Source organism: Chelon labrosus (assembly GCF_963514085.1).
Source record: "Chelon labrosus genome assembly, chromosome: 22".
Taxonomy (NCBI): Eukaryota; Metazoa; Chordata; class Actinopteri; order Mugiliformes; family Mugilidae; genus Chelon; species Chelon labrosus.
The window spans coordinates 22,748,681-22,759,533 of NC_140355.1; the positions used below are offsets into that span (position 1 = coordinate 22,748,681).

The 10,853-nt window shown below is 44.1% G+C and overlaps 1 protein-coding gene across 2 annotated transcripts; it reads left to right on the forward strand.

The window, feature by feature from the left end:
* The first annotated feature begins 1,672 nt into the window (after positions 1-1,672).
* On the forward strand, positions 1,673-10,768 carry LOC311507817 (G protein-coupled receptor kinase 5-like). 2 transcript variants are annotated; one of them, XM_084572334.1, is made up of 16 exons: positions 1,673-1,859; positions 2,305-2,394; positions 2,480-2,592; positions 4,039-4,116; positions 4,215-4,312; positions 4,395-4,487; positions 4,660-4,723; positions 5,091-5,231; positions 5,438-5,628; positions 5,706-5,743; positions 6,252-6,341; positions 7,546-7,754; positions 7,858-7,995; positions 8,500-8,637; positions 8,731-8,862; positions 8,938-10,768. In XM_084572334.1, exons 1-16 carry the CDS (start codon positions 1,808-1,810, stop codon positions 9,007-9,009), a joined length of 1,737 nt encoding a protein of 578 aa, XP_084428460.1. In that variant the 5' UTR covers positions 1,673-1,807; the 3' UTR covers positions 9,010-10,768. The 2 variants fall into 2 exon arrangements, with proteins under 2 accessions (XP_084428460.1, XP_084428459.1); XM_084572333.1 differs by having other exon boundaries at positions 8,942-10,768.
* Positions 10,769-10,853: the final 85 nt, after the last annotated feature.

The following is a 10,853-nucleotide window of genomic DNA, read 5'->3' on the forward strand; positions in this document are numbered from 1 at the left end:
CCAGAAACCCACTTGGAATATAAGGGATATGGTTCCTAATGAACCAACAATTAACGTCCAGAGTCTGAAGGTGTGAATGGAGGTAAAATCTCTTGATGAAAATGTCTGAACATCTGTCCCCAACATCTTCCTTTACTCCTCTTTCAAACCATCTGTCTTCTCTGGATACAATGTGGACGTCATGTCTTCAAAGGAGTGTCCCAAGTCCTTCAGGTGTAGGTGGACAGCTGAATCCGGACCTGAAGAGACGGATCTTCTTCATCATTCGTCACTGAACTGAACAGCGTAAACTACACTGCTGTGTTTTGTCTTTGGGGTGAACAATTTCTTGCCTCAGTGGTTATTAGAAAGTCTCCGGAGTTTCTCTGATGTTCAGCCATGTATGGAATGACCATGCTCCTCCTCTAGTTCTCTGTGAAGGTTCTCAGTCGTCCAGGTCATGGTTTATCCCCCCAAAAAAGAAGATCTGAGGCAAGGACAACTGGAGTCTCTTGAAGACATTTCCTCCAAGTCTTCATTTCTAACAGACTGGTGGGAAGTTGGAGTTCAAACAGGAACTTGGCACCTTGAGTCTCTAGACGCTGTTAATCACAACAGATAAAAAAAAACTTTGTTCCGTGCAGCATCTTACAGCAAAGACTGTAAAAATAAGGAAAGAAGTGTTAAAATATTTTTCTTCTTCAAAGTTCAGATACAAACATCAAAACAGGTTTTTCTTGCAGTTATCAGATCAACGTTTTGACGAAAACCATCCAGATCAACTTACAACATCTGTTCCTGCACAGATAAAAAGACAAAGTGGTCCTGTAGTAGTGTCCTCTGTCCACCAGGTGGCAGCATCCACCATTTTCATTTATTTAGACACTGATGAGCAGAGAAAGATCTCTGATAATAAAGGAAATAAAGACACATCTCATTAGTGATCACATCAATAATTAATCACACACAGTCTCCTGGTAGTCAATCATTTAATGAGTTGATTCTAGTTCAGATTTATTTCTTCTTCAGTTGGTTAACAGCTCCAAGGATAGAATCTTTTAAAAGGCTCTCAGACCATTAACCATTATTGTAGCAGCTGCTGTCTCTAATGGATCTCTACCTACCGCTGGATCAGAACCAAGAACAGCTGGTTGTTGACTTGGAGACATGATCCAGATTTTCACACCTGGACTCTAACCCGGACACTAGAGACCAGATCAGTGTTCACACCTGGACCTGTTTAACCTGGACACTAGAGACCAGATCAGTGTTCACACCTGGACTGTAACCTGGACTCTAGAGACCAGATCAGTGTTCACACCTGGACCTGTTTTACCTGGACACTAGAGACCAGATCAGTGTTCACACCTGGACTCTAACCTGGACACTAGAGACCAGATCAGTGTTCACACCTGGACTCTAACCTGGACACTAGAGACCAGATCACAGGTCAAAGAATAACGTCTAGTTTGAGCTCAGGTTGAAGGATGCGTCGTAGAAATAACCAAGTACTGCAGCAGCATTTGTTGTGAGTCAAAAGTTGAGTAAAAACAAATCTAAATCCATCCCCGCCAGTGACTGTCCCGCCTCGAGATGACAAGGGAGTGCCCTGCCCTGCCGGGGAGTAACACTGTCACACAACAACCAAAACGACCTGTGCCTCCACTCATCAGTGAGTCACAGTGACTGCAGGTTAGACAGCAGCTGACATGCAGTTTCAGTTTTCTCCGGCTGCTGGTGAGCTCTGATTTTAAGGCTCCCATCCACCACCTCCCCAACCCCCCCGGACACTCTGCAGGCCCTGGACACGTAAAACACTCGAGGACGCATGGAGATCGATAGCCTCGTTGCAAACAGCGCTCTCATTCGAGCCAGGGAAGGTAGGAGATGTTTGAATGTTGCTGCACAGCCAGAAATGTTGGCAGAACTTTCTAAAAAGGCAACTTGAAAAGACACCTATGGTGAAATGATTTATGACTTTAGACTTTTTTATCAGGCTGACCTTTGTTTTTTTATTTTAAGTTGACATCGGTGAGTCTTAAACTCTCTGTGACATGAGTTGTTAACTTTGAAGTTGAAGAATAAATGTGTGTTTTGTAAGAAAACTAAATCAAATAATTATCTGCAGCCTGTGAGTGACAGTAAAGTTGCAGTGTAATGTGGTCCCACAGGCTTTGCTTACCTGTTCCTGGAGCTATTTATAGTCCATTCACTGTAGCTGGAGCATGCCATTGTCTGAAACCTGATGGTTCTGGGCGTGCACGGGAACACGCACGCTGCAGATATGCAACATGCACCATGCTTTCATTTCCTCTGTGTCTGCAGATGGAGGCAGCAAAGGCAGGAGCTGGAAATGGAGAGAGATGCTGCGCTTCCCTCACATCCGGCAGTGCAGAGAGCTGGCCATGAGCATAGGTGTGTGTCTGACAGAGTTGTCAGGATTCACATTCCTGTCTGAGGTTTGCTGTCGTGTGATTTCAAGCTTCACTTCCTTCAACAGAGCGAGACTACTACTTGTTGTGCGTGATGCAGCCTATTGGAAAGAAGCTGTTCAGGCTCTTCTGTCGGAGTCGGCCCGATCTGCAGAACCACATATGCCTGCAGGACGCCCTGGTACGCCGACACCCGTGGACACTATGTACACACAAATAAAAAGACAATTAGAGTTGCCCTCAAAGAGAAGAAGGCAGGGTAAAAGTTCCTGCTTGTTAATCTGAGGGAGAGGAAAGACTAGGAGGAAATGTCTCACGGTCTTAAGGCAACGTTAACATTAAGTGGCGATCATGTGGCACAAGATTACTGGAAATACGAGTTCATTGACAAGAGGAGCGGATTATTTAACGTGAGCTGCATTAAGTAAAAATGAAAAAGTAGTTCAGACGTTCAACAAGTCGTAGAACCATAGACGTTGACCCTTTTTTGGCCGTCTGATTGGTCTGCTGACCACCAATCACTGACATAGAAAAACAAAGTAAACCTGAAATAATAGAGTTTTCTTTTTAAGGATCGCAATTACTAATTGTAATGCTAACTAAGTAATAGCCATGCTAAAGGCATTCTGTAGCATGGCTATTACTTAGTTAGCATTAAGATTGGAAACTGTCTAACCTAGGAACAATAACACAGGAAGTAGGAACTGAGACAGGGTTGGAGCCTTCTGGTTTAGATTTTTATGCTAGTTTCAGTTTGACCCTTTCTTGGTCGTCTGATTGGTCAGCTGACAACCAATCAGAGAGCTCCGTGCTTTTATCAAGTCCCAAATTCCTGTTACAGTTGCTAGCTTAGATAATCAGTAGCCTATGCTGAGGTTCACTTCCATAGAAAACCTGTAGAGTCTAGAGGTAACAAAGAGTTGAGACAGCTAGCGTTAGCAACTGTCTGTCTTTTCACCATCTCAGCAGTTCCTCTTCTGTAGCTGTGCTAGCCTACAGTCCATTCTTCCTGTCTTTTTAAGGATCGCAATTACTAATTTTAATGCTAACTCAGTAATAGCCATGCTGGGGTCCATTCCCCAGCATGGCTTTAGTTTGTCTAACCTAGCCACAGTGAAATTAGCAAGATTTTCATCCTAGTTCCAGTTTGATTGGTCTGCTGAGCACCAATGACAGGGCTCCTAGCCTTTTCGTCCTGATTTCCTGTTATCTGCTGCCAGGTTTGACAAACTGTAATACCGACTGTAATAGTGGAGTCTAGAGGTAACATGGAGGAGAGTCAGCTAATGTTTCTCTATGGGAATAGACCTACACAGATTAGGCTATAGTTTGTCAAACAGCAACAGCAACATAGGAAGTTAGTGCCTGATAGAGTTGGACCAATCAGAAGGCCAGCAGAGGGATAAATTTTACAGTACATTGATTAATTTGATATTTATATGCTATAAGAACACAGAAACAATCCTCTGTTTGGGACATTCTGTCTATGAGGGTTATCAGTCATCCGGGTCATTTATCCAGAAAACTGGAGTTGTTGGGTTTCTTGAAGGCGTCTTGCCACTTGTCTAAGTACCTTCTTCAGCTCGAAAAGACAAAAAAGACGTCTGAAAATCCTTCTCTGTCCTAGGACGCCTTTGAGACGAAGTCGAACGAAATGAGGAAGGATTTCGGCTTCAGCATCATCCAGAAATTCCTCATGGGGCAGGTCTGACCAATAACCTTGACTTCTCTCCATGCTCACAGAGTTTGATCACAATCAGTCATTCACACTGTTTTTTGTTTTTAACTTCCGTGTTTCCTCAGTCCCACCTGTGCGTGTCCATCGTAGCGAAGCACGAACAGAGCTGCAGGCAAAACCTGGAGCTCAACCCCTGCAGCGACGTCTTTCACGACTGCAGAGAGTGAGTTCACACCGACTCACTATCAGCTTAATATATATATATGTGAGTTTTTAGTAAATATAATGTCTGTGTCCTGGATCAGAGACCTGCATCAGTACTTCAGTGGAGAGCCGTTCGTCCAGTACCAGGACAGTATGTACTTCGACCGGTTTCTGCAGTGGAAGATGTTGGAGAGGTCAGTAAGAGTGCTGGAGGAAACGACACTGGTTGACAGATGAGCGGTTTGTCGGCTAGCTGGTTTATCTGCTTCTACTCAATACACTCTGCTGCCGTCACTGTTGGCTCTGTGTCACATTTAGCTTTTCATAAAACTTGAATGAGATCAGCCTGTTCCTTTTTTCTTCAAGGCAGCCCATCACCAAGCAGACATTCAGACAGTACAGGCTGCTGGGGAAAGGAGGCTTTGGAGAGGTAAGACTAGCACCTACTAGCATCTATTAGCATCTACCAGGCAGCAACCAAGGCCACCTGTGGCACCTGAGAGGAAATAACTGCTCATACCCGCAGGTGGAAGTAGTCTGTATTCATCATTCAGAAAGATAACAGGAAGAGCTACTTTTAGCTGGGAGGCTAGGGAATTAGATAGACATACGATTAGCTAGGAGACTAGGAAGCTATCAAGAACTACTATTTGCTAGGAGGCTGGGGGGAGCTACAATTTGCTGGGAGGCTTGGAAGCTAGAAAGAGCTACTGTTAGCTAGGAGGTAAACGCTTTAAAACACTCCTAAACTGACCCCAGCTATAAAGACAGATCATTCTCCTCTGTTTGGCCTCCAGGTGTGGGCCTGTCAGGTACGAGCCACGGGGATGATGTACGCCTGCAAGAAGCTGGAGAAAACCCACGTCAAGAAGAGACGAGGAGAGGGCATGGCTCTCAACGAGAAAGAGATCCTGGAGGAGTTGGACAGTCGATTTGTGGTGAGAAAGCTGCAGCTACACTCAGACACTTATAAATCAGGCACTTGAAGTTCTCTAAATGGTCCTGGTCTTTGTAACCAAAGCATTTATTTTAATTGAAGCCATGTGGATCCTAATCAAGACCTTTCTCCTTCATATCATGTTTCAGTTGAACTGGACTGGGCCGGTGTTTCCTAATAAAGTTCTCCTTCCCGTTTTCCTTGCAGGTGAACCTGGCGTACGCCTACGAGACCAAACACGCCCTCTGCATGGTTCTGACCATGATGAGCGGCGGCGATTTGAAGTTCCACATATACAACATCGGCGAGCCCGGCCTGGACCCGGACAGAACGGTTTTCTACGCCGCAGAGGTCTGCTGTGGATTGATTCACCTGCACGAGAAGTCAATAGTTTACAGGTGAGAGCGTTGACACGGGGGATTCGGTCTCAGCTGATCTGAGTGCAGAGTTTCTAAATCTGTGTTTAATCTTCTAGGGATCTGAAACCAGAGAACATTCTCCTGGATGACAACGGTATTTACAACTACACTACTGAGCAATAAATAGCTCCTGTGTGCTAAAATAACCTACGACCACATTCCAGCCCCTGCAGAGACATGAAGCTATTTTTAGCTCTGAAATGAACTGGAATGATTGACATGATAACAGTCAATCAGACTTAATTCTCTAGATGCATCTGCCTGTTCAAGGAAATGATGGTGTTTCTATTTTGACAAAAGACGGATCGAGGAAATGAAAGGAATGTGGGACTCAGGTGTGTCGGCTATTGTAAAACAACTCTGCACCTGTTCCTTCTTTCGTTGAAGCTTTGGGAATTTGGAAACACCTTAATGTTGCATGCGTCAGTAATCACAAATTGCTAGTTAGGGTTATTGTATCAAGCGCCTGCTTCACAGCGCCGGAGGGAAGAGTAACCTCGCAGGGTCAAAAGGGAAAGTGCGTCAGAGTAGTTAAAGATAAAATATCTCAAACATAAAACCTGTTCAGTGAATGTTTGTTGTTTTGTTTTTGTTTCCTTAAGGACACATCCGCATCTCTGACCTGGGCCTGGCTGTGAAGCTTCCTGAGGGGAGTCTGGTACGAGGCAGGGTGGGCACGCTGGGATATATGGGTATGTACTACAGACGTGTCAATAATGGGGCCCTGTTGTGGAAAAACTGAATTACTGATTATGATATTACGTCTCTGCAAGCTTAACCAAGTCACTGTGGCTAATGATTGACCAGATGTACGGAGGTAGATATGTTATATGTCTACGTAAACCCACCAACATCTCAGAACTGAAGTGGTTCTGTTCTGAGGAATGGGCTAAAATTCCTCCAAGCTGCTGTAGACCACTGATCAGCAGTTACCAGAAACATTTAGTTACAAGGAGGTCACAGCAGATACTGGAAAAAGTGTTTTTTTTAACTTTTTTTAACTTATAAATACACAAGTAACGCACAAGATTTGAATTTAATTGGAAAATACTATGTCCCTCAGTACTAAGATACTGGGGGACATAGAAGTCGTAACCTACGTACGTAGCCTATGCCGGTGCGATCCATTTATAGTTGTGCACTCGTCAGTCCTGGCTCGCTCTGTAAAAATGCCACCAGAACACTAGTCGGCGCTGTATACTTTTTGCCAGTTGGGTTAATTTTTGTTTCTACTTCCTGCTTCACTTTCAACAATGGGCAAAAAATTGTTTTCCCGAAATTTCGAGTTGAATGACGAGTTGTACAAATGTTTGTATCTCCGAACCTCCTCAGTTAACCTTTCCTCCACGTGTTTCATCTTTATTGATCCAAAACAATCAATTTGATTAGGGTTAGGGTTAGGGGGGTTAGGGGTAGGGTTAGGGTTAGAGGAAACACTAGTGTTGTAGTACTCGAGACCGGTCTTGGTCTTGACTTGGTCTTGCCCCCTCAAAGTCTTGGTCTTGGTGTGCTCTGGTCTTGGTCTTAACTCTCGGGTTAGGCGGTCTTGACTACAACACTAGGAAACCTGCTACTACCAAGCGGACCAATCACAGCTCTTGTGGTCTGCGTTGCCGCAACGCGCAGTTACATTTCTGGGGAGGTGCACGTCAGTTATGGTGTTAAGGTCTGGGTAAGGTAGCCTAAACCACCTATTAATCTCTGATACTGATTCTTAAACTGCTTGATTTGATTGGCCCGTCAGATCCTTGTTTAAGCATGATCAGTTCCTTGTGTAGTTGGTCTGAATTCGAGGCTTCCTCACGGCACAAAAACAACGTATCCACAACCCCAACCCCTCCAGAGACATGAAACTATTCTCTGAGGTGTTTACATTGTCTGTGTTTCTCATCTCAGCTCCAGAGGTGATCCGCAAAGACCATTACGGGACGGGAGTCGACTGGTGGGGCCTCGGCTGCCTGATCTATGAAATGACGGCAGGTAAGCCTCCGTTCAGGGACCGAGGAGAACACCCTGATTCCTTAGAAATGGAGAGGAGGATCCAGAGAGAGCAGGAGACGTACAACGGCAGGTTCAGCCGGGACGTGAGAAACATCTGCTCCTCGGTGAGTCCCTCCAAAACAATCTGAAAGCTGACTAGAGCGACTCCCAACAACGACGCAGCTGGTTGTCTTGCTACAAGAAAAAACTCTGTCTTCTTTACTACAGCTGTTGACCAAAGACCCAAAGCTGAGGTTGGGCTGTCGGGGCTCTGGAGGAAGAGAAGTCCAGTCTCATCCTTTCTTCCAGAGCGTCAACTTCCGGATACTGGAGGCGGGGCTTGTTGAGCCTCCGTTTAAACCTGATGCAAGTACAACATTAACATCTAAAAACATCAAACTCCTCTTCACCAATACACACTGAGATCTGAGGCCAAAGTAGTCGTTGGACCTCTTTCTGGACGGACAGGTCAAAGAGATGTTTCACCTTTTTTAGTTCTGCAAGAAGTCTTTTAAGGATGCCGTAGCTACCTTTTCTGCATCTGAAGATTTTCCTTCTAGATTCAAGAGCAGCTAATCTGTCCCAGAAAACTACTGCTGCTATGTTTGTAGCAGGAAGTGACTGAGATTCATAAGTCTGAACAACTATGTCTTCTTTTGACCGTTCTGAGCATGTAGGTATAGTTCGTTAGGTGCAGTAATTGTGAGACAACACTGACACCCTCAGGTCAAACTGGAAACTGCAAAATCCTGGATATTGTTACTAAAAAACTTCTGTTTTTATATAAAATGATGCTTTTTGTCTTTATTATCCAGCTTAATTACCAGAATGATTAATTTATGAGAATGTCTTTTACTCTTCCTCCTGTAGCCCAGACTGGTGTACTGCAGCGACGTCCAGGACATCGATGAGTTTTCTTACGTGAAGGGAGTCATTCTGGACCACGTGGACCACGACTTCTACTCCAAGTTCAGCACGGGGAGTAATCCCATTAGGTGGCAAAACGAGGTGAGTTCATTTCACGGATGCATCCACAGCCTCGGCTCGGACAGGATCTGCTAACCTCACCACCTCTTCTTCCTCCCCCTGTGTTTCTCGTAGATAATAGAGACGGGATGTTTCCAGGAGCTGAATACTTTCGGCCCAGAGGGCTCTCGTTCTCCAGATCTGGACTTGTCCCAGGCCCCCCAGAGCCCCAAACGCAGCCTGCTGCGCCGGATCTTCCGAAGACACGTGAGGAAAAAGTCCACAGCTTCTCAGAGTGTGTTTGAGTTTATCTGAAAGCTGAAATCTCTTTTCCTTTGGCAGACAGACGAGAGACAAAAATTTGTGTCGAAAGAAAGCTACGCCGAGTCAGGACTACTCACGTCTTCCCTCTGAGGATGATCATCAGAGACTGCTTTAAAGACTCTTAACTCCAGTGTAGCAGCAGAGGACTCTTTAAATCAGTGACGCCTAAAGGTTTTCCTTCAGACAACTTCTACATTCCTGCAGAAAAATGACTCAGAGTAAGTCCTGAAAGTAAAACAGATATATTGTGTATTTGGTTATTCAAGAAAATTAATAATTTGTTTATATCTATAAGGTGCTAATGTAAGTGAACCCTAGTTTTTATTATCCAGTTTATGGTAACAGCTGATCAGTGGTCTATAGCAGCTTGGAGGAATTTTAGCCCATTCCTCAGAACAGAACCACTTCAGTTCTGAGATGTTGGTGGGTTTCCTCACATCAACTGCTTGCTTCAGGTCCTTCCACAACATTTCTATTGGATTAAGGTCAGGACTTTGACTTGGCCGTTCCTAAACATTCATCTTGTTCTTCTTTAACCGTTCTTTTGTAGAACCACTTGTGTTCTTGGTTCTCGTTGTCTTGCTGCATGACCCAGTTTCTCTTCACATTCAGCTCATGGACAGATGTCCTGACATTTTCTTTTAGACTTCACTGGTAGAATTCAGAATTCATTGGTCCATCAATGATGACAAGCCGTCCTGGTCCAGATGCAGCAGGACAGGCCCAAACCAGGACATTAGCACCCCCATGTTTGATGGAGGGATGAGGTTCTGATGCTGGAATGATGCAGTGTTGTTTCATCTCATTTAAACCAAACTATTCTACTTTGGTCTCATCTGTCCACTAAACATTGTCCCAATAGTCTTCTGTCTTGTCCACATGATGTTTAGAAATGTTCTTCTTGGAGAGCAGTGTCTTTGTCCATCACACCATGGTTGTTCAGTGGATTCATCAACATTAACATCAGCCAATGAGAGAGAGGCCTTTAGCTGCTTAGAAGTTCCCCTGGGTTCCTTTGGGACCTCTCAGACTATTATGGAGTGATCTTTGTTGGTGGACCACTCCTGTGGAGGGGAACAGTCGTCTTCAGTCTGTCTGACTGTGGATTATTTGTGGGTTCCAAACTCTTTAGAGATGGTTCTGGAACCTTTTCCAGCCTGATGAGCAACAACAACTCTTTCTCTGAGCTCCTCAGAAAGCTCCTTTGTCCACAAACATGTGTTGTGAAGGTCAGACTGAGACAAATCCCTGATTTATTGAAACTAAACCAGGAACTGAACCACACCTGAGTCTCATTACATTGATGGAAACACTTCTGAACACATGGACTCTGATTGGACCTGGAAATTAACTTGGAATCCTGGAGGTAGACCTCACTGATATGTAATATTGGCTAATTTCCATACATAAACAAATACAAAGTATAATATTTCAGTGCCATGTGTTTGACTGGGTTCTCTTTATCCACTTTCAGGACTTGTTTTGAGTCATTTTTATGCAGAAATATAGAAAACTGAAGGATGCCAAAACTTTAAAGCTGCACTCTACGTTTCATTGCGTCACTTACAGCTACACCACATGTGCACTTGATTTCTTCACCAGTCTCACGTAAACTTGCTGCAGAAGTAACGCACTGAGACATGGTTCATGTCCGACACTTTTTTTTTTAAACTTGTTTTGATACAAAAAGGATGAAAACACATCCACTGTTTTATCTGAGCCTTAAATAAAACATATTTTTTAAAGTGCTTCAGGTTTTATGCTGATTACAGTGACTTCTGTTTTAAGAAGCTGACATTTTCTCTTTGTTGTTTTGATTTGACAAACTAAATAAACACTAATTAAATTATTCAATGTGCAGTTTCACTGAAAATGTTTTTGTCTTTTCTGGATCAAGAATATTTTCTTCATGAAGACCAGAGTTTGTAGACGGG